At 56.3% G+C, this 21,961-nt stretch overlaps 6 protein-coding genes across 6 annotated transcripts; 3 read left to right on the plus strand and 3 right to left on the minus strand.

Moving 5' to 3' along the window:
* Positions 1–174: 174 nt before the first annotated feature.
* F5Z01DRAFT_430294 (uncharacterized protein) lies at positions 175–704 on the plus strand. Its single transcript, XM_046259679.1, has one exon. It carries the CDS (start codon positions 273–275, stop codon positions 585–587), a length of 315 nt encoding a protein of 104 aa, XP_046113978.1. The 5' UTR covers positions 175–272; the 3' UTR covers positions 588–704.
* Positions 705–3,512, minus strand: F5Z01DRAFT_430295 (uncharacterized protein). Its single transcript, XM_046259680.1, has one exon. It carries the CDS (start codon positions 3,228–3,230, stop codon positions 822–824), a length of 2,409 nt encoding a protein of 802 aa, XP_046113979.1. The 5' UTR covers positions 3,231–3,512; the 3' UTR covers positions 705–821.
* A 1,708-nt stretch (positions 3,513–5,220) lies between these two features.
* On the minus strand, positions 5,221–6,529 carry F5Z01DRAFT_678175 (uncharacterized protein; the record flags this gene model as incomplete). Its single annotated transcript, XM_046265427.1, has 4 exons — positions 5,221–5,668; positions 5,738–5,927; positions 5,981–6,395; positions 6,455–6,529. 4 exons carry the CDS (start codon positions 6,527–6,529, stop codon positions 5,221–5,223), a joined length of 1,128 nt encoding a protein of 375 aa, XP_046113980.1.
* A 597-nt stretch (positions 6,530–7,126) lies between these two features.
* On the plus strand, positions 7,127–8,646 carry F5Z01DRAFT_430381 (uncharacterized protein). Its single transcript, XM_046259682.1, has one exon. The coding sequence runs from the start codon at positions 7,376–7,378 to the stop codon at positions 8,513–8,515; it is 1,140 nt and encodes a 379-aa protein (XP_046113981.1). The 5' UTR covers positions 7,127–7,375; the 3' UTR covers positions 8,516–8,646.
* Positions 8,647–8,657: 11 nt separating this feature from the next.
* F5Z01DRAFT_667495 (RTA1 like protein-domain-containing protein) lies at positions 8,658–10,442 on the minus strand. Its single transcript, XM_046264280.1, has 3 exons — positions 9,570–10,442; positions 9,337–9,511; positions 8,658–9,274 (listed from the first exon to the last, which is right to left on the minus strand). Exons 1-3 carry the CDS (start codon positions 10,062–10,064, stop codon positions 8,964–8,966), a joined length of 981 nt encoding a protein of 326 aa, XP_046113982.1. The 5' UTR covers positions 10,065–10,442; the 3' UTR covers positions 8,658–8,963.
* A 1,077-nt stretch (positions 10,443–11,519) lies between these two features.
* Positions 11,520–21,163, plus strand: F5Z01DRAFT_731189 (uncharacterized protein; the record flags this gene model as incomplete). The annotated part of the gene is made up of 10 exons (XM_046266701.1): positions 11,520–11,917; positions 12,009–12,275; positions 12,336–12,631; positions 12,695–12,924; positions 12,975–13,089; positions 13,219–18,251; positions 18,310–19,914; positions 19,977–20,207; positions 20,259–20,974; positions 21,027–21,163. 10 exons carry the CDS (start codon positions 11,520–11,522, stop codon positions 21,127–21,129), a joined length of 8,994 nt encoding a protein of 2,997 aa, XP_046113983.1. The 3' UTR covers positions 21,130–21,163.
* Between the last annotated feature and the right edge of the window lie 798 nt (positions 21,164–21,961).

Raw genomic sequence — 21,961 nt, forward strand, 5'->3', positions numbered from 1 at the left:
CGTCGTCTTTTTTGACCAGGTTGCGCGGTCAGGGCCTCGGCGAGTCCATCCTCAGTGTCTTTGCGGACAACTTTGACAAACTAAACATCACGACGCCCACTCTGACCACGCAGCTCTGCAATGGCAAATCGGATCGCAGGCGCATCTTCGGTGTAGCCGTGACAACAGCACCTTTACACCAATTCAGGAGGCTATCAAGTCGTGGGCCAGTGCCACGTGCCTGCCCTTCACCGGATTGCAAGACTATGTTGGGGAAGCAACTATGACCAACCATGCCCTCGACGGTGGCCTGGGCCCTGGCGAACATGACGGTGGCCCGTCCCCTTCCCATCCGTGCTGATACAATTCTTTTCCAGGAGCGTGCAGACTGCCGGTCGGTGCAGGTCCAGTACGGATCACTTGTCTTTTTGTTTCGAAACGCTGTAATGGAATCAGCTGGCTGGGTCGTCTTGCTCGTAACGGAGTCTCTCTTAGAGCATGCTCGATTGGTGTGGGCCCATGGCGCGTACCCAGCATTAGTGAAACGCCCAACATGCTACCATGACTCGTACCTACACGACGGAAACTACACGCTGCTCTGCCAGTGAGGAAGCGTCCCGAGAGAGGACCAATATCCTTCACACCGTCCCTGGGGCAAGTCCTGGCAGTTCCTGCATTGCAGTCTCTTGACGCGTGCACACCGGTTCGCCATCTCCCTCACGTAGGCGAGTCTGCAGGACCACGGGATCTTAGAGTACTCATGTTTGATTAGTACGCATTTCACAACGCTCGATGCGATTAGACCAGCTCTCCACGTCCAGCGTGAGAGTCTCTGACGCGCTCTAGAATGTCCTGTAGTAGCCGTCTGCCCGAGCAAAGATTGCTTCTAGCTCCCCAACTTCGCTTGAAAACTCTTGCCTGCCCATGGTCATCTTCATCTTCCTCAGCTGTTTTCCGCGTCTACCCTCCCCCACCCGTACCCGTTTGTTTGGAACGACTGGCGCCAGTGGTTGGCGTTGCAGATCGAGCATCTCAGCTCGTTCAAAGTCGATCATCATAACACCCGTTTCCCGGTTGAACAGCATGTTCGCATCCCGCACGTCTTTGTGGCGAACGCGATACCGATGGATAGCTCGCAGTGACTGCATGGCCATTTGATGTAGCTTGGCCCTTGGGAAGCCCGCCGCCTCTGCTTCCGAGATGCTGCATCCTGCCCATGATAGGAATGTTAGGTATACCACGTACACTCGGTGATCGTAGTAATAAATTTTCCGCATCTGGCGAAGGTCAACGACGCCTAGAAACACGGGCACGTTCCTGCCTTGCGCTGGTAAGAGACGTTTATACACGTCCGCCTCATGCTCGAGGTCCGGTATGAAGGCTCGCACCGTGCCTTTACTGACGAAAGTGTACCCGTATGCAAGCAAAGTCACCCTGAAAAGGACCCCACGTGCGCCACCATGCCCAAGCGGCGTGATGCCGTCGTCAAGTGACTGTTCGAGCTGTCGATGAAGCAAACTGAGCCATTGCGCATGATCCACAGGATGGTGATCGCCATTCCTTCGATGAAGATCCACATTCGGGCACGTAGGGTCCAGCTTTTGCCCCTTGACCAGGCCAAGCAGGCAGGCTTGGGTGCAGTAAGGACCGTCTCGCAGAGAGATTGCATCTGTCTTTTCCTCGGTCCCAGCTTCAACATCATCCGCCCCTTTGCCTCCCCTTTGGCTTCCGCCTCCGCGTGAGCGTCGCGCGAGAATCCGCTGACTCCTTCGGGCTCCGGCATCCCCGACACTTGGCGTCGGTGTTTCCGGTGGCTTGGAAGACGATTCATCATCGTCTGAAGACTCTGGAGGATGGTTGACCTTGGACGGGCGGTCACCACACTGGTCTTGAGGGAAGATGCGGCGCCTTAGGCGTTGGAAGATGGGTGACCGGTCGACGTCTTGATACGTTGTAGGTTCAGGAATAAACGAGGCGTCCGATGCCGCAGTTCGTTCACTGTCGGGTATGGAGCGTACCGTTGTTTCAAAGTCTTCCGCCCACGTATGCAGAGTCTGCGTTGCCCTCTGTCGTTCCTCTTGGCCATGCACCGTCCGCGTTACAAGGGCCAAGAGGGTGAACGCCAAGTATTGACCCACAGACGAGCAGAGATGCAACTGGTCTGGGCGCGCCGCCGCTTCCGGGCCAGGCTCAGCTAAGTGGTAGTAGAGCGTGCCCGGGTCATCCCAATCGATTGTAAGAAACACAATCGTCTCGCCCGTGGTCAGGAGGCTGTACTCGAGCCCGCCTTCGATCATGTAGTGATACGTTTGTGTGATGGCAGACGCTGTCAATCTTTCTGCAAAGTATTGAAATCGAGCGGCTGCATCGACCGAGGTTGGGATTGTCCTCCTGTTGACAACCTCCTTGTAGATATCCATTGGACGGAGACCAAGACGAAGATGAGGAGCCGTCAACTTGTGAGGCGGCTTGTACTCGGAGATGTAGAGCATGGTGCGCTCTGATGAATCTGTACTGTCGGATCGGTAGATGCAGATTTGATCGGCGCGTAGCTGGTGGGGGTCTTGTCGCTGGTTGGGGGTTTTGGGCGGTGTCGATGGTGTTTCTCGATCGGCTACTTCCTCGGCCACGTCACTGATCGCATGAGGATGGTTTTCAAAGACGATTCCATGGTTCATGTCGAAGGCGTTGGATGTCTCGGGGTTATTTTTCAGCTTCTCGATAATGTTCCGGACCGGATCTTCCACGCTGTTATGGAGGAAATATTCCAGTGTCTTCTCATCGGCAATCTTTCGGCTCGATATCCGTTCTCCCATCCCTTCTAGGAAGCTCTTGTTCTCGAAGACTCGTGTTTCGATCGGGAAGGTCGCGTTGAGGGTACCAAGGACGGTCCTTTGTTTTTCGAGGAAATCGGACCATGGTTGGAGTTTGCTAGGGCACCACTTGTCCCGAGGATTGGTTATAGGGCCCTTGGAAGTGAACTTTGAATCCGTTTCGACAGACAATCGAGAGAACACAGATGTATGGCAAGCGGCAATGTACTCGTCAAGGGTAGTCGGTTGTGTCTGCCGCTCGGATTGTTCGGCTCGTTGCTGTTCCTTCTCGGCTCGTTCTCGTTCCACCTCCCTTCCTCGCTCCGCTTCCTCGGCTCGCTGGCGTTCATGCTCGGCTCGCTGGCGTTCTTGCTCGACGCGTCGCTCCGCCTCTCGCAAACGTCGTTCAAGGTCTGCCACCGTGCTTCCTTCCATCATCGACGTCGTAGTTGAGAAGCGTCGTGTATATGTCTGGTAGGTCTTGCCAGAGGAACAAGGCGGATGAATAGCATTGTGGATGGATGGCAGTCAGACCGTTGTGGTCATTTTAGGTGTTGTCATTGTTTGCCTCCTGTCTGGCCACTGCCGTTGCTGCGGGAACAATTGGGTCGAGATAGCGGACCCAATTGGCGGGGACCGTTTCCCCTCCAAACACGTGATCCGTCGCGCGATTCGTTTGTTTACCCTTTTCCCTTGCTAGCTGGCTCTCACACATCAAACAGCAAGCGATTGATATTATTTTATAGCGCTCGCTCGACAACACGCTTGACCAATTTCGACATGATTCCGCCATGTCGCAGCGTCCAATCATCTGGAGCACGAAGACGTCGCCACTCTTCTGTCGGCTTTAGTTGCGTCTCCAGCCGCGTACAGCGAGACCAGCGCCTTCGGTGCACCACACAAGCTCCCACAGGGCAACATTCAGGCGATGCCATCAGAAGGGTTTCCGATAGCTTTGACGGATGAGAACCCAAGGATCATCACTCTTGCCCTTGCCACGTCCACTGATTAGCCGTCTTGTCCCAGCACCTGTAGAGTTGCGCCGCTTCGTCCCAGTCCATTCACTTGCTGAAGACGACGGGCCCTGAGTTGGGGATGAATTATCTTGGACCTGGCCCTGGATGAGACCGTGACCCTGCAAGGCCGGAATGGCACACTACTTGCACTTCCAGAGAGGTTGGCGCTCGTCCTCAGGTTCGTAAAAAATGTATTCGTGGTCCCTGATCTTCTCCTTGAAAGGCTCGACTCGACCATGCTTCTTGGGAACAGCTATTTCCAGCTCTCCCATTCTCCTCCTCGTCAACTTTGTACACTCTTCTTTGCCAGCCACTACTATGCCCCTACCAACACCTGTTCAGCTTCATTACTTCCACGATGCATCAAAGTCCGAGCTGTCTCCTCGAACAAGTGCCTAGGGAGACGGCGGCGGTGTGTGTCTCAATAGGGGCATTTACGTTGTCAAGTTCGGTGCCAACGTTGCCGAAGATGAGGGAAACGCTCTTCTCTTCGTCGATTATGGAGCATATTCAGGGCGTCGAATTGGAGTCGCTCTGCAACCCCTCTCGGCGGAAGCCAAGTCGTTGATTGCCATACAATTGCGGCCCAAGTTCACGCAAATGCGTTTGTCCAGCCCGCCTCACAACTTCATTGGCGGGCCTAATGCCAGTATCAGCGGTCTGGCGCCACTTTCCCTCGTATCGCGGGACAATTGGAAGCAGACCGGGCAGCGCGAATGCGTATCCAGCTTCTTTTCCGACACCTCGCTGCTGCGTTGAGGGATCACGGTGTACACTTTATACATGGAGACGTACACATGCGAAACATCCTGTCGGAAAAAGTACCTGCAGAACCTGCGAAGGCTGACCAGCGAATCTTTTTCGAGAGATACCGCAATGACAGGATCTCCAGCGAGACAATTGCGGAATTGCCCGCCCTTTCCCCTGAAGCGAATTCACATGGACTGCGAGCAACGCCACTTGAGTATTGGGGAGACATGTCACATGGACGAGACCAAAACAGAAGCTCTTGTCGAGAGTTTGGATCGCGGCGCCCTGGAAGGCGAGGAATTGTCCTCAAACTGGAGAGCTCCGCGCCATTCCGAGACAGACAGTCACTCGAGCTCTTCTGACATCTGGACAAGTCTGGCAAGCCTCACAAAGCTTGATCGGGGCTCTGAGCCACACATTAGGCTTTGAGAAGAACACTTGCAGGGATTTAACACTCATAATCGAATTCTTGAACGTTGCCCCTCTTGCGATAAGTCACTATCGTCAGAACCAACAGCTTTGACTTGGCGCACAGTCACCGAGCTGCTGGTACACGTGTCGACATAAGGGAGACCGTGACTATAGCTTGACTTTGAATGTGTACGACGGTTGGCTGAGTGTCAACGCTCACTATGAACTAGACCTATCAAAGAGATGGACCGCTAGGTCTGGGCAGCCTGCAAGATCATCTTGATGAGGTCCAAGTCCTCCCGGGCATCCGCAGCCGACGTCTTGGGAGCGGTCTTGTTCGTCGCACAGCGATGGAACTCCAAAAACTCGAGCGTAAAGGGATCCTCGTAGGTCTTCCTGACGATACGCTCCTGGTATCCTTCCCCCCCGGCACTGTCAATCTTCTCCCTGATGGTCATGGTGACGGGGAGACCCTTCACGTAGGGGGTGTCGTAGTCGACGCGCACAATCTTTTCCCGGGAGTAGACCTCAATGTGCGCGTCAAAGCGAGGTACGTCGATGATGCCCGACTCGTAGGACACGGGGAAGCCCTCGTACTGGAACAGCACGTTCCAGATGGGCAGTCCGAGGGAGGCGCCTACGACGCGCGAGGGCATGCCCACCATCTCCCGCATGGCGGAGAAGTCGTGGACACCGAGTCTACAAGATAGGTTGCCAGGTCAGTGGCTCGCATTGCTTGGGGTGTTGGGGAGGGATGAGCTGACGTACCCAGTGAAGAGCCTGAACATAGTCATGGTCTCTGGTGTTGCCTCGACACCGTACTCGTCAACGAGAGCTCTCTTGACCATTTCCTCCTCCACCGCCCGCATCTCTGCACCAGCCTCCGCAGGATAGTCCTTGAACCTCTTGGGGTACGTGCCAGATTGGCCGACAAAGGAGCTGTTTTGCCCAATAATGTCTTTCTTCGGTCAGCACCTTGCGTGAATCATAGTTATAAGATGGCAACTGTACCCCTGACTCGTATGTACTCAATCTTGTCCATGGTGCCGATTTCCTTCAGGGCATCCGTGAACGCCTCGGCATATCGCCTCTGGTATCCCACAAAAACCCTGGCCTCCGAGTTCTTCTCTGCGGCAATGATGGCGTCGAGATCCCGGTAGTTCATGGCAAGCGGCTTCTCGACGAGCACGTACTTGTTGCACTGCAGTGCTAGGATAGCCTGGGCCGGGTGGAAGGCATTGACGTTGCAGACCACCACGACATCGGTATCAGGGGACCTGATCAGCTCGTCTGGGTCCGAAGTTGTCTTGGGGGTGGCTCCGGCGACCCTCTTGCTACAGTGCTCAAGAGCCTGCTGCGAGACATCGCAGATGTACGTGATCTGGAAGTAGCTCGACAGGTTGTTCAGGAGCAGAATATGAGAGACCTAGAGATTGTCAACGAACGTGCGCTAAACTACAGGACATACAGAGAGAGATTACGCACCTGAGCAACCTCTCCCAAGCCGATGATCCCGACTTTGAGTATCTTTCCCGAGTTGGTAGCAGGTGGTTCGGCCATCTTGGGGAGTTGGTGTATAGTTTTGAGACAGATTTTGGGTGGCAAGCTATCCGTTCAAGCTGGGCATCTGTTTGACTCTATCCTCGCGGGTCCATACTGGAGACGCGCTCCGACTCCGCAATCTCCAACGGAATATAAATGATATGTCGGTCTGGCCTCGAGAAGGGTCCGCCTCTCCCTACAGCAGTCTAGAACCTCGCACTCGACCCCTCAGAATCACGTCCTTGAAATGTGATGACGCGAACCCTAGACAATCCGGATAATATCGAAACTTAAGCCTGGGGTACTGGCGTGGTAAGCGCGCGGTATTGTCGGTCCGCGCGATGCCTCCCTGGGTACCTCGTAACATGTCGCCCTTCCAGGGGTTGCCAAGAGCAGGATCAAATCCTCTGACATGCAGGTCGAGCACGCCTCCACAATCGGCTAAAACAACATGATTGGTCCGGGGTATCGGTCTAGGCTAAAACGTGCGAGACCCTGGACTTTTGCGCGCGCGTCTGGGGGTCTGGTGCAGCACCGCCCCCGGATTTCGATGAGTCGAATCCTGCTGGCCTCGACTCTGACCGACAAATAGAGGAGAAGGGGTATCTTTTCTTTGCTTCGGCGACTTGCTCAATCCTCCTGGGACCGAGATGAAGGCGGCCCGTCGTCTTCAGATGCCGCGACGCAGCACTCGGGAGGCGGAGAGAGTGTCGGCCCCCAAGACTGACTGGGGCCACTTCAGCCGGCTTACACCGTGAGAGGTAGTTGCAAAACCCCAAGATATGCCTGTCAATGACTTCCCTCTGATTGAAGGTCGCTCTTATCCAACAAATCGCATCAGTACTCAACGTACTACTCCTCGAAATGGCTGACAGTAATGCCACGAAGACGCCATGGCGCATCTATCTGTATGGTGCCGGCTCCATCGCGTGGCGACACGGCGTGGCGGCGCAGAGCCTAGGAGAGGACGTCGAGATCTTTGCTGCCGACCCTTCGCAGGATGCCCGCGAGTCACTGCTCTCCAAGGTCCCCAAGGCTACTGTCTACCAAGATGCCCAAGACATGCTCGCCAGCTCCCCAGGTCGGGCGCGCGACATTGTCGTCGTAGCCGTGCCCCCCTTCCTGCACCACGCGGCGACACTGCGCGCCTTTGCCTCCGGACGCCACGTCCTCTGCGAGAAGCCCCTCGCCACGTCCGAGACGGAGATGGCCGAGATGCTGGCCGCCAGTGACGCCGCCGGCCGCATCCTGTCCGAGTGCAGCTTCCGCTACCTCGGCAACGGGGCTCTGGAGCGTGCCCGCCAGCTCATCGAGACGGGCGGCGTCGGCTCCGTCTATCATACGCGCTTCGTCAACCGCCAGCCGCGTTCGCGTGCCGGCATCGAGTACCAGCCCACGAGCCGCTGGTTCCTCCAGCGGGACAAGTCAGGCGGTGGCACCATCTTTGACTGGGGCGTCTACGACATGACCATGTTCTTCGACGTTGTCCGCCCCGTGGCTGCCACGGTCAACTATGCCTGGTTGGCGACGCCCAAGACAGACATCGACCCGACTGACCCCCCCATCTCCGTCGAGACGCACGCCGGGGCGTCGCTGACCCTCACGCTGGACAGCGGCGCCGTCGTCCCGTTCCACTGGGAGCGCGCGAGTGGCTTCCATGGCGCGCCCCAGGTTGCCATCAATGTCGACGGCACGGCCGGCGGCCTGACGTGGGAATGGGTCCCGACGTTCGACTACAAGGCGGAGGTGGATGCCGCGCAGGAAGGCTTCAGGCTGACGCACTACACTGACAAGAACGGCGAGGTGGACGCGGAGGAGCAAATGTTTCCTGGGTTCGGGTGGGAGGACGCCAATCAGCGCCCCTTGCTCGCCTTTGTTGAGCTGATTGAGGGGCGTGAGAGCTTGGCCTTGTCCCGGAGCAGGATGGAGTTCAACTTTGGGGTGGTGCTGGCTATTTACAAGTCGGCTTCAGAGGGGAAGCCCATTCATGTCCAGCTCAAGTAAGGAAAGGCGGGAAATGGGCAGATAATTGTGTACATGTAGGGTAGGTAGTATGTGTTGTGTCACGTGTGTCACGCAGGCGTACCTTGCTTGTCAGGCTGCACTTTCACATTCGGCTTACCCTGTTCTTCCTCCTTACTTAGCATCAGTATCATCTTCAGATAGTGAATGTTCATTCTCGCTCTTCTGATCTGTTATTCATTATCGTAGTACGAAGTCTCTTTCAATGACACGCTCACGAAGCTTTCCATCGACACGAGAAATGATCTTCAGTGGCCTATTGACAAGGATTCCAGCAGATAATGGACCAAAATGCTTGTCGCACAGTAGGTGCTCATGTCCAAATACAACGCTCACTAATCATTTGTACGTGTATCCAAAGTACCCTGAACTTCGAATCTGTCCCTACAAGTCTTGCATCATGTCCCGTGGGAGCTGATACTTCTCGCGTCTACAGCCTCTCGGCAGACGTCTCGGGCTCCGACTTGCCGTTGCCAGCGGGAACAACCGGCGTCGCAGTCTCTCCCCCGTCGACCTTGGCCTTGGAGGTACGGAAGCGGAAGCCCGTCTCGTTCCACCGCTTCCCGAAGCCGTATCCTGGATGCCAGATGGTCAAGCACAGCGAGGCGAGGATGACCATGACGCCGTCGAGGATCATGAACTCGACCTCGTTGTTGGCCAGATCGCCTGCGAACCCCTCGCTCAGCTCGACCGACCGAAAGAGCGTTCGCACAAACAGGAACGCGGTTGCGCCTAGGACAGCTGGCGTCCGTCAGTTTTACCCGAGATCACGCCTGCTACTGTATGGGTGCTGGTACACGTACCGAGGAGGAAGAATTTGAAGCGCTTGCTGTTGACGAGGTCTGTGAACTCGGGGTTGGCCATGCTGGGGTTCTTCCTGACGCGCCAGAAGAATTCGAGACTGCAGGCAGAGAAGGCAAACAGGCAGGCGACCTGGATCGAGAGACCGGCGACGAGGATGTTGGTGCCGACGTCAATCTAGTTGGTGCGCGTGTCAGCAAAATGTCCTCCACAAGAACAAGAAAAGGAGTCTCACCATGTGTGGGTTCGTGAGGGGCGTAGAGGCAGCGATGCCACCACCGACGGCCTGGACGACGAGACTGACAATGTCGCAGCCGACGAAAAAGGTCGTGTACGTGCGAGGCTTGATGCGGCTGATACTCTCCCCGTGGGCCACGACAATGTGCCCGAGGGTCAGGTAGATGGCGGCGGCGATGAAGACGGGCCCGATGGTCAGCGTGATGAGGTACCACAAAAAGTAGTCCCTGTTGAAGGGGTTCCCGTTCATGAGCACGCGCGAGATGTAGCCGACCGTCTCCGTCGTCAGGCCCAGGCACATAGCAATCATGAAGCCCCGCGTCTTGTGCCGAAAGCCCAGGTACAGCTGCGCGAGGGCCAGCACGGCCATGACAGCCAGGAAGAGGGCATTGCCTGCCACGCTGGGCCGGTAGCGGATATAGCCCCAGTCCTCAACGGAGCAGGTGTCCAGGGTGCAGACAAAGCCTTCAATGTAGCCGTCTGGAGCCGACATGGTGCCGCCGAGTCTGTTTGAGATGCGGGAGAAGAGGTTGAGTGGCGGGGAGGAAGTGGAAACTGGGCGACAGTTAGAGACGAGGGACCTCTTGGTTGACTATTATATTCAAAGCCATCAACAAGGCTGAAGGTCGAAAACACCAGAGAGGAGGAAGAATGAATGATGCCGATGTGTTGGTAAATTGGGGGACAGTTGTTGTTGGTTCCTCTGCTCATTTGCGATTTACGCTGTTGGTCGCCGGATTGATTGATTGCTTTGTTGAGTGCCTTGACTGGCCACTCGGTTCTCGCAAGACGGCTGAAGCGCCCTTCAATCCGGCTGAGCATTCCTTGGATCCGGCCGCCGTTCTAACCGAGAGTGTGCTAGAATTTATATTAACATGCATACGGTACAGCCCCTGACTTTGTGTTGGGGGGGAGACTTACCCCTAGTCTCGTAGCTCCTTAGCAAATTAGTGAATCTAAACGTCGTTGAATTGTTACCACGGTACGATAAAGTATCCCACTGTTTGGACAAACTTACAGGGGTTGTGCTGTACCATATATGCACGCCGGTCGGGACCGTACCAGGGTCCAGGGTAAGCCGGGACTTTATGCTGGGGGAGGGAGGGGGCGCCACTCGCCCTGCATATGAATCGAGCGGACACTTTAGCCGCCATTGTTCCCACGGGGAATCTTGATTCACTTGATCTGTCCCCCACCGTCCCACTTCGCCCAGGAATTATTTCGGGGCGGCTACCCGACCCTATGTGCGTTGCGCATGGCCCGTGATGGGCTACGACCATGGCCCACGACACTCACGTGTTGATGGGGTATCGTGCCCCCCTCATTCTCCATATTTCTCCTTTGGCAGCCAGCAAGGACCGTAGCAAGGGTCCGGACTGCAGGCTGGACTGACGGATCCTTCGCCCGTGGTCCGATGGCCTCTATACGCCCTTGTCACGGCCACTACAGGATCTCACGACATCCGAGTCCCTGGCTTCACTGTCCTCGAGACGCCTTCTGCCCTACAGGCCACATTAGTGTGAAGAAAGTGCCTGGTCCCCACAGCCACGTTATGTGGCAGCGGGAGGGGCAAAATGGCGGTATCGCCGCCCGTGTCCCGCCGCTCCCAGCGCCTCCGACTGTTTGAGGCCAAGCCAAGCTGCCAAAGATATGCCTCGACGATGACAGGCAGGATAAGCTTCGCGAGATGGGACCAACCCTAGGCTCGCTTCACGCTGACGCGCGCTTAGCATATGCCTGCTAGGCTATCGGTGGTTCTGCGTGAGTACGGCGTGGATCCTACATGTAAGCAGTGTTCAGGATTGCTCGGTCTGGGGACCGGACGCAGTGTTATCAGGGAGCTTGCAATTTCTGTTAAATAGCAGTTTTCCCAGGTCCCATGGCTGTCTTTGTCTGTTGAATTCTGTGTCACTATTTCCCCCAAAGACCCATCTTTGGCCTGCCAACCATGGCCGAATCAAGCCCCAGTCCCATTGCCATCATTGGCATGGCATGTCGTCTGCCCGGCGGCTCAGACAGCCCAGACAAGCTCTGGGACATGCTCTCGGAAGGACGCAGCGGCTGGCGCGAGATCCCCGAGGACCGGTGGAACAAGGACTCGTTCTACCACCCTGACCCCGAGGCAAAGGAGGCCGTCAACTTCAAGGGCCTCTACTTCCTGAACCAAGACATCACGGCCTTTGATGCCCGCTTCTTCAACATTCACCCCCACGAGGCCCACTGTCTTGATCCTCAACAGCGTATCCTTATGGAGACGACATATGAGGCGCTCGAGAATGCAGGGCAGACACTGGCAGCGATCAAGGGCTCCGACACTTCTGTCCACGTCGGAGCCTATGCCACCGAGTAAGTGCTTTCCTGGTCATCAACACACTCTCACAATTGGGAGAGCAGAAGTAGCTACGTATAGGATATACTGACATGAGCCTGCCCACAGCTTTGAGCGCATGGGCTACAAAGACACAGCAAGGACGCCCAAAGCCCACATGATCGGCACCGGAATTGCCATCCTATCGAATAGGATATCATATGTCTTTGACCTCAAGGGCCCATCCAGCACAGTGGACACGGGATGTTCAGGCAGCATGGTGGCTCTGCATCAAGCTTGTCACGGGCTGCGGGCAAAGGAGTCCAAGATGGCCATCGTGGCTGGTACCCAGCTGGTCCTCACGCCGGATCAGATCATTCCCATGAGTAGCGTCGGGTAAGCATCGTCTATACTTGACGGTTTACGGAGTGTAATGTGCTGATTCGATCATTCCAGAATGTCCAATCCCGATGGCAAGTGCTACGTCTTTGACAGCCGTGGCGCTGGATATGCCAGGGGCGAAGGCGTCGTCAGTTTCATCCTAAAGCGTCTTGACGACGCCGTCGCGGATGGCGACAAGGTGCACGCCATCATCAGGAACTCGGGCCTCAACCAGGATGGCAAAACCGTCGGGCTCACACTCCCGAACCCGGTCTCCCAGGCGAACCTCATGCGCCTCGTATACAAGAATGCCGGTCTCGATCCGGCCGATACTGCCTACGTCGAGGCACACGGGACAGGAACCCAAGCCGGTACGTAAAGTCCAGTCCTTGGTCTCTCCCTGATTTGATGGCAAGACACTAAGAGAGTGGCAGGCGACAATGCAGAGATATCGTCTATTGCGGAGGTATTCTGCCCCAACGGTGAGCGGGAGGGAGGCCTCTATGTCGGCTCCATCAAGTCAAACATTGGGCATCTAGAAGCTTCAAGTGGTGTTGCAGGACTGCTCAAGGCAATCCTCATCTTGAAACACGGCGCGATCCCACCCAACATTGACTTTGTGGAGCCCAAGCCCACGCTTCTTCTCGAGGAGCGAAAGATCAAGGTATGGGGTCTTTCATCAACACATTGTCATCGTCGCTAACAGCCTCGAAGATCGCAAAGGAAGTGGTGCCGCTGCCATCAGCAACTGGTCCGCGGCGCGTGTCTGTCAACTCCTTTGGCTACGGCGGAACGAACGCACACATCATCTTGGAGGCCCCATCCTCCTGTGAACAGTTCAAGCACGGTGCCGTCTCGGTCCATCAGAATGGGGTCAATGGCCATGCGAACGGCGTCAATGGTACCAATGGACATCATGAGTTGCATGACACCGGTGCCAACGGCTTCAGCGGTACAGACGGTATCAACGGCGATAGTGGCATAACTGGTACTCACGATACCGAGGATCCTGTTGTGTCCAATGGCGCTGTAAGTGTCAACAATGACACTACCGAAACGCAGCTCTTCGTCTTGTCAGCCCGATCCGAGGCCTCCTTGCAAACCATGGTGTCAAATCTGCAAAAATGGGCCTCGACGCATCACGATGCCTCCTACTTCCCCGATCTGGCCTATACGCTCTCTACACGCCGATCGGAGCTGCCGTTACGCTCCAGCTTTGCAGCGGCCAGTCACGACGAGCTCATCACCCTGCTCGGCCAGAAGCCCCGTGTCACCAAGACTCTCAACAGCTTCCGCTCCGTCTTCCTCTTCACCGGGCAGGGAGCGCAGTGGCACGCCATGGGCAGCGAGCTCACGCTGCACCAGCCAGTCTTTAGACAGTCCATGCTGAAGTCCGAAGCCGTCTTACAGAGGCTCGGGGCAGAGTGGAACCTCGTTGAAGAGCTCTCCAGGGATGGGGAGACGTCGCGCGTTGGGCAGGCTGAGATCTCGCAGCCGTCTACCACGGCCATCCAGATTGCCCTGGTCGATCTTCTCAAGACCTTCAACGTCCTTCCCAACTTTGTCGTCGGGCACAGCAGTGGCGAGATAGCCGCGGCCTATGCCGCGGAGGCCCTGGATCACGAGTCCGCGCTCGAGATATCGTTCCGTCGCGGGTTCATGTCTCAGGCATACTCGCGAGCCAACTCGAGCAAAGGCGCCATGATGGCGGTCGGCTTGGGCGACGAAGACGCCCAGAGGTACATCAGCCAGACTCGAAAGGGCCTGGTCTGCGTTGCCTGTGTCAACTCTCCGGTCAGCACAACCATATCGGGAGATGAGGCTGCCATCGACGAGCTGAAGCAGATCCTGGACGAAGAATCCATCTTCAACCGCAAGCTTAAGGTCGACACAGCATATCACTCCCACCACATGAAGAAGGTCGCAGGCGAGTACCTAGAGTCCATCGCGCACATCAAGGCTCGCACCCCCAACCCGGCCATCAAGTTCTACTCCTCCGTGACCGTGGCGCATAAGACGGAAGCGTTCGACGCCCAGTACTGGGTTGACAACTTGGTTTCGCCTGTACGCTTCGGTAACGCCCTGGAACTGCTCTGCCGTGAACAGCTCGCAGGCGTCGAGACATCGGCTCTCACGATGTTCACCGAGATTGGTCCACATGGCGCGCTGGCCGGCCCCGTGAGACAAACCATCAAGAGCCTGGATCTTTCTGGATTCAAATCCAACTACGTGTCCACTCTGGCACGTGGTCGCGATGCCATGTCCAGCGTTCTGGAAGCGACAGGCAAGCTCTGGGAGTTTGGATACCCAGTGTCCTTGCAAGCCACGCTGAGGGGACAGGACGAAAAGAAGCCTTTTGCTCTGGTGGATGACCTGGCCCCCTACCCCTGGGACCATTCCACGACCTATCTCTACGAATCGAACCTCAGCAAGCAGCATCGCTTCCGCGCGCATCCACCGCACGATCTACTCGGACTGAGAGTGCCGGGAACCACGAGCCAGGAGCCTACGTGGCGTAACTTTCTCGGCGTCGACAGCCTCCCGTGGCTGAGGGACCATGTCGTCGACGGCTTCGCCATTTACCCAGCGACGGCTTACCTGTGCATGGCCATAGAGGCGGCGCGTCAGATCAGTGTCGACCGAAAGATCCAGGGCGTCATCTCCCAAGTGCATCTAAGGAATCTGACCTTCTCCAAATCCATCATGATCCCGGAGCGTCGCACAGATGGTCTCACTTCGGATGTCGAGGCCCTGCTTACCCTACGACCAGCCAAGGGCTCGACTGACCGCACTTGGGAGACATTCCGCATCATGGCCCTGTCACCCGAGGACGTCTGGCACGAACACTGCTCCGGACAAGTCATGCTCGAGTGGGCTTCCAAGGAGGACGAGGTGGAAGGCCTCCGTGAAGAGGACATGGCGGTCTCTAGCCGCCTCCAGCAATTGCAGGACATTATCGATGGCTGTGACACCAGCTACAGCGGCGAGGCCCTGTACAGGAACTTCTCCGAGAACGGGAACGTGTACGGTCCCACGTTTGCCTGCATCGAGTCGGCTCAGATCGGCCCTGACGGAGCCGTGGCCGACATCACCGTTCCCGACGTGGTGAGCATGATGCCGCGGAAGCACCAGCAGCCGCACGTCATCCACCCGGCCCCCTTTGATGCCGTCTTCCAGTTGGCCATCCCCCTGTATAGGCGGAAGATTGGCAATGGTTCAGTCATGCCTACCAGCATCGACGAGATTGTCATCAGCTGCAACATCAGCAGCACCCCTGGGACCGAGTGGACTGCGTCTACTACTGTCAAGGAGACGGGCTTCCGGTTTGCTCGGGTTGAGACAATGGTGTTTGAGAAGTCTGCCCAAGGTGTCCCTCTGGCGCCTGTCATGATGCTTCGTGGAGCCAATCTTCGCGGCATTGGCGAGGCACCTGTTGACGAGAGCGCGCTTCCCTTCAACCGCAAGATGAGCTACGCCCTCGAGTGGAAGCCCGACGTAGATCTTGCTCTCAAGAACCAAGAGTCCCCCCTAGCCAGTTATCTTGAGCTCCTGGCCTTCAAGCAGCCGCGCATGAAGATTCTCGAAGTGGGAGCCGGCACTGGGGAGGCAGTGGCACTTCCTTTCTTGACGACTATCGACCGCCCAGAGGGCTTGCTGCTCGACCGGTACTGCCTTACAGACAAACAGAGCGATATCGTGGAACAAGGCAAGACAGTCTTCCAACGATGGGCGGACCGGATCGAGGTCAAGACTCTTGATATTTCTAAAGACCCTTTCCAACAAGGCTTCCAAGAGGGCTTTTACGACCTCATCATTGCTGCTGATGGGTTCCGCGGCACAAGCTCCTTCGATGTGTGCCTGGCCAACTCAAGGAAACTCCTGAAACTCAACGGCCGGCTTGTCCTCGGCGACCTGGCAGTCGAAGATGGGCAAGCAAGCGACTTGCACACAAGCATGCAAGGGCTGGGCTTCCAGGTGACATCTACTGATCAGCACGCCTCAGGATCCGTATCCCGCATCCTCGTTGCCACCGCTGTTGACCTTCAGACAACAAGAAGCGACAATTTTGCACCTGTTTGCGTCATAAACCAGTCCCCGTCCGATGCAGAGTTTTCGTCCCTCGCGGAATCTTTGAAGACGCAGATGACCAGCCGAGGGTTCCCCTGTTCGTTGGACAGCTGGTCCTCTGAGCCGGTAGATGCTGAATCCATCTACATTGTCATTGACAACGTGGCCGACCCCATCCTTGCCTCGCCCACCCCCGAAAGATTCACACAGATCGTTTCTCTTGTCACCAAGGCCAAGAGCATCTTGTGGCTGAGCTGCCATGGAACAGGCGCTGATGCCAACGACCCATCCAAGGGTATGATCAGTGGCCTCGCCCGCGTTGTGCGTCGTGAGAACGCAGGCATGCGTCTTGTTACCGTCAACGTTGCGCAGGACAATGCCATGTCGAGCCCCGATACCCTCGTCTCCCGGCTCTGGGATATCTTTTCCAGGTCTTTCGCCACCCCTGTCAGCGTGGAACTGTCCAAGGAGGATGAGTACACTCTGAGCGAGGGCCAGGTTCTCATCCCTCGCGTGCACGCTGATGCCAAGTTCGACGACTGGGTGAAGAAGGCCATCTATGCCCAGGGCATGGAGGTCGGACCATTCCAGCAAGTCGATCGACCCCTCAGACTAGAAGTCGAGACGCCGGGCCTCCTGAGCAGTCTTCGTTTCGTGGACGATATCATCCCCTCCAAGCTCCTGGGGCCGTTTGAGCTGGAGCTCGAGGCTAGAGCCTACGGCGTCAACTTCAAAGACGTCTTCATCGCCATGGGCCAGATGATACCCGGCGTCACCATGGCCGGCGAGTGCTCGGGCGTTGTCCGCAAGGTGGGCTCCGGCATCACCGACAAGTTCAGCGCGGGAGATCGAGTGTGTGGTATCTTTGCCGAGCCCTTCTCGAGCCACCCTCGCATCAATGGCAATTTTAGCTGCCGCCTCCCCGAGACCATGTCATTTTCTGTTGGCGCTTCCGTCCCTGTCATCTTCTGCACGGCCTACCACTGCATCGTCGAAGTCGCTCGTCTCCAGCCCGGCCAGACGATCCTGATCCATGCCGCGTCCGGTGGTGTTGGTCAGGCAGCCATCCAGCTTGCCCAGAACATTGGTGCCGAGATCTTCTGCACCGTCGGCAGCAGTGCGAAGCGTCAGCTGCTCATTGACACCTTCAACATCCCACCGAGCCACATCTTCTCCTCCAGGCTTCGCACCTTTAAGCAGGGCATCCTGCGCCTGACAAAGAACGAGGGTGTCGACTGCGTCCTCAACTCCTTGTCTGGCGAGTCCCTACATGACTCATTTGCCGTTCTCGCACCCTTGGGCACCTTTGTCGAGATTGGAAAGTCGGACATTTACAAGAAGAACGAGATCAGCATGGTTCCATTCGACAGCAGTGTCACCTTTGCCGCCGTGGACTTGACTGTTCTCGCTCGTCTCAAGCCGGCCAAGATGCAGCAGACGCTCAGCAAAGTACTCTCGCTATTCGAGGATGGTACTCTCAAGCCCGTGGCACCAATCAGGGACATGCCCATGACCGATATCGAGGAGGCCTTCCGCTTGATTCAGTCAAGGAAGCACACTGGCAAGGTGGTACTTGTTTGCGACGATCAAACGCAGGTCAAATTGACCGCGGCACGCACCAAGCCTCTGCAGCTAGAGAAGAACGGCACATATGTCATCTCGGGAGGCCTTGGTGACCTGGGGCGGAGGATTGCAAGGTTTCTTGCTGCCCATGGTGCGGGACATGTGGTCACCTTGTCTCGGAGGTCGCTCCAGGAAGACGATCGAGTGGCGTTCGAGGAAGAGCTTCGTATTCTAGGAGCCGAGCTGCATGTCGTTGGTTGCGATGTTACTGACGAGGCATCAGTTCAAGCAGCCGCTGCCAAGTGCACCACAAGTCTGCCGCCAGTGAAGGGTGTGATCCATGCGGGCATGGTTCTCAGAGTAAGTACACGCCACAAAGCTTCTCGCTCACGGGTGATGCTGACGTTCACTTTCCCAGGACCACCCCCTAGAGATCATGTCCCATGATGACTACATGACAGCCACCAAGCCCAAGGTCCAAGGCACTCGACATCTCAATGACGCCTTTGGCGCTGCCGGCTCCCTCGACTTCTTCATTATGCTGTCTTCCATCACCTCGATCCTCGGAAAGTCTGGCCAGTCCAACTACGCAGTGGGAAACGCCTACCTGGACGCCTATGCGGAAAGCAAGAAGACGGCCAAGTGCAGGTACATTGCCCTGAATCTGGGCGCAGTGGACGGGTCCTTGGCCATCACCTCTCTGCCGGCTGCACAGCAAGAGGTCATGCGAAGAGGCTCGGTTCTCATGTCGTTTGATGAGGTCTTTGCTGTCCTGAACTACGCCATGAGCCCACAGGCGAGCGAGAACGGCCTTCACCAGCTGATCCTCGGTTTCGACCGAAAGTCAATGGAGTCGGTTCACGACGAAGCGGCCCTCGCAAACCCCATGTTCAGCCAGATCCCCCACCTGGACGAGGAGGGTGAGACGCCAAAGGAGGCCGCCACGGACGTTGGTAAGATGCTCCAGCAAGCAGCCTCGCCCCAGGAAGTTGAGAGCATCGTCGTTGGCGGCATCTGCCAGCGGTTTGCCATGTTTACAGCCACCCCTGTCGAGGAGATCAGCCCTGATGTCTCCATGGACAGCTTCGGCCTCGACTCCCTCGTCGCCATTGAGTTGAAGAACTTCCTCGTGCGGACCTTTCAGGCTACACTGCAGACGTCCGAGGTGCTTGACGCTCCCAACATTGTCAGCCTGGCCAAGACCATCATCCTCCGGTCGAAGCTGGTCTCTCGGGAAACCGATGCGGCCACCATCGAGAAGGAGGACAATGTCGTCGCTGAGAAGGCCATGAAGCCCATGCTTGATAGTGCAGCCCAAGGCGCGAACCACAGCTTCCACTGCTGCAAAGCATCCAAGAAGCTCAACAAGATGCCTCTTGTCGACTTTGACACCATGCTCGACGAATACCTCGACAAATCCAAAATGTTCTTCTCTTCTGAGGAGTTTGCAACGCTGGAGAGGGACGTGGCAGAGTTCAGAAAGCCGGACAGCACAGGCCGCAAGTTCTACAGCCGTCTCTACGACCAGGCTCACGATCCCGACATTGAGAACTGGCAGGAAAAGTACTTTCTGCAGAGCATGTATCTCCAGCGCCGCATGCCGTTGGCCCCCTTTAACAATTTCATGGCATTCCATCCGCAAGGCGAGATGGGCCATACCCAAGCGGAGCGCGCTGCTCTGCTTGCCAACATTGCCTTCAAGTGCAAGCAGGACCTCGAGGCAGACCGGTGGGAGCCCATGGCTTACATGTTCATCGCCAATTGCACCGATCTCTGGCAGTACATCTTCAACACGGCTCGCCTGCCCGGTGTGCCCTTGGATCGCATGGCCAAGTTCCCCGGGAATGACTACGCGGCCGTGTTGCACCGCGGACACATATTCAAGGTTGAACTCCGAGATGGAGACCAGAATGTGTCTGTGGAGGCCCTGACCAATACTTTCAACAGCCTCTTGAGCCGAGACGTCTCGGAAGACGACTGGACTAGTATGCTGAGTGCCGACGATCGGACATCCTGGGCAGAGGTGTGTTTGATAACTGTACTATTCAAGTTTTGTGCTACTGCTAACCGGCTGTCACGCAATAGAACCGACAAGCACTCATGGAACTCGATCCCATGAACAAGGCAACCATAGACATGGTGGAGGCTGCGGCTTTCCTGGTGTGCCTCGACGAGACGGAACCAACCGATGCCGAAGGGCGCATCCATGACATGATGATGCTCAAGGGCTTCAATCGCTGGGTGGACAAGTCCATTGCATTTGTCGTGTGCAAGAATGCCACTTCTGGCTTGTACGTCGAGCACACCATGATTGATGTAAGTCTGCTTCTGACTCTCCACCCCAACTGCATCGCTGACCATTCATAGGCAATGACTCTGCTCGCTTTGCAGACGGACATTGTCCAGGGCATCCTGACGCATAAGCCAGTCCGAGCAGTCAACGGACACACTAATGGAGTGGGCCATCTGCCAGAGGAGTTCCCTCTCAGGACAACACCGGCCCTGGACCAGCGCGTCCTCCATGTGAGGCAGCGATTCGAGACCGAGATCGCCAAGTTTGGCTACCGGGACGTGGTCCTCTCCGACTTTGGCAAGGACATTCTCCTCGATCGCCATCTTCCCATCAAGGGCATCTACGACCTCATGTGCCTGCTCGCCAACTACTACTACTACGGATACAACGCCCAGTCGTGGGAGGCCATCTCCATGTCGCACTACCACAAGGGCCGGCCCGACATTGTGCAGGTCAACACGCCCATCACTGCCAACTTCTGCACCGTGGCGGACGACGAGAGTCTCCCGGCGCGCGAGAGGTTCGACCTGATGGTCCAGGCCGCCAATGCCCGCAACCAGACCATCAAGGATGCCTTCAACGGTCGATGCTACCAGCGCACGCTTAGGGCGCTCGAGCTCTGCGCAGAAGAGGGCGAGGAGCTGCCTGACTTGTTCAAGAACCCGCTCTACGACCAGACTGTCGAGCCGAACCAGATGTTTTCCAACACGGATGGGCTCTCCCCTGAGTCTTGTTTCATCATGCAGAATCCCAAGCGGTTCTGGATGACCTACTATGTCACTGATGGAGGGTGAGTACTTTTGTCTTGGATTTGCCTTTGTAACACGCTGACCAATCTCAAGATCGCATTTCTCTGTTATTACCGGCAAGGAGGAGGTCGTTGCGTGGGCGAACAGCTTGCAACGGGCCTCGGCCGTCATGAAGAAGTTGATCGATGCGGTATGAGAATAATGATTTCTATAATAGTCCGTATTCAAGGAGTTAGGACGGCGTCTGTGCCTTAGCTTTGTTGAAAATATGCTCCATTGGTGCACATCAAGTACGTGACCTGATGTTCCCGTGGTTGACGCTGCGAACACTTGAAGGACGCCAACCACGAACTTGTGCCGACTATATCCAGACATATCCATTCAGTCTGTATCCACGTGGTTCTGGCTGCACTTTGGCGCTTGCCATGCCACAGATCACCTTCAACAGTACTGCTCGAGAAAAGGAGGTCCAAGTTCTGGCAGATTTTGTCTAAAGTCAATTCGCGAGACGCCTCACGCGGGCGACTGGTCTTTTGCGACTGGATAGCTAGCCCAAAAAGCTCTCTCGCGAGTACCCCAACTTCGTGGAGATGGGCAGTCCATGCCTTAATGACCTCCAAAGAACCAATTGTCCCCCCTGGGCAGCGATGACTGCGATGAGCGCCTTCTCAGGCCTCCAACCTTTATGGCTCAGTTAGATAGTCCTCCTGCAGGGCACAAGAGGTTTCGCGATGTTTGGGTTAGCGAATGATCAAGCGGTATCACCACAGATAACTGTGACAACTCATATCAACCTCGAATTCGAGAAAGGCCGGGTTCTTTGTTTGCGCCACCGAAGCGATCAAGATCACGGGCGAAGTACGTATCGACCACATTATCGACGTGGGACCCTCTCTGACTTTTGCAGTGTCGTCTGAAGATTTCGAGTGCAATGGAATCCTCAACTGCATTTTAAGCCACATTGTATGGAAACAGGCCATCGTGTCGCGCTCCACGTACGTCTACTAACCTAAGTTCTAACTACCCTA

Source organism: Emericellopsis atlantica (genome assembly GCF_019669845.1).
Source record: "Emericellopsis atlantica unplaced genomic scaffold F5Z01scaffold_43, whole genome shotgun sequence".
Lineage (NCBI taxonomy): Eukaryota > Fungi > Ascomycota > Sordariomycetes > Hypocreales > Bionectriaceae > Emericellopsis > Emericellopsis atlantica.

What these genes read in the sequence shown, in the direction of transcription:
- F5Z01DRAFT_667495 (XM_046264280.1), bottom strand. Translation starts at nt 10,064, where the DNA reads ATGTCGGCTCCAGACGGCTACATTGAAGGCTTTGTCTGCACCCTGGAC. An exon ending in CCCTCACGAACCCACACATG is followed by an intron (nt 9,512 to 9,569) that starts GTGAGACTCCTT and finishes CGCACCAACTAG; the next exon opens with ATTGACGTCGGCACCAACAT. An exon ending in CTTCAAATTCTTCCTCCTCG is followed by an intron (nt 9,275 to 9,336) that starts GTACGTGTACCA and finishes GACGGACGCCAG; the next exon opens with CTGTCCTAGGCGCAACCGCG.
- F5Z01DRAFT_430294 (XM_046259679.1), top strand. Translation starts at nt 273, where the DNA reads ATGCCCTCGACGGTGGCCTGGGCCCTGGCGAACATGACGGTGGCCCGT.
- F5Z01DRAFT_430381 (XM_046259682.1), top strand. Translation starts at nt 7,376, where the DNA reads ATGGCTGACAGTAATGCCACGAAGACGCCATGGCGCATCTATCTGTAT.
- F5Z01DRAFT_430295 (XM_046259680.1), bottom strand. Translation starts at nt 3,230, where the DNA reads ATGATGGAAGGAAGCACGGTGGCAGACCTTGAACGACGTTTGCGAGAG.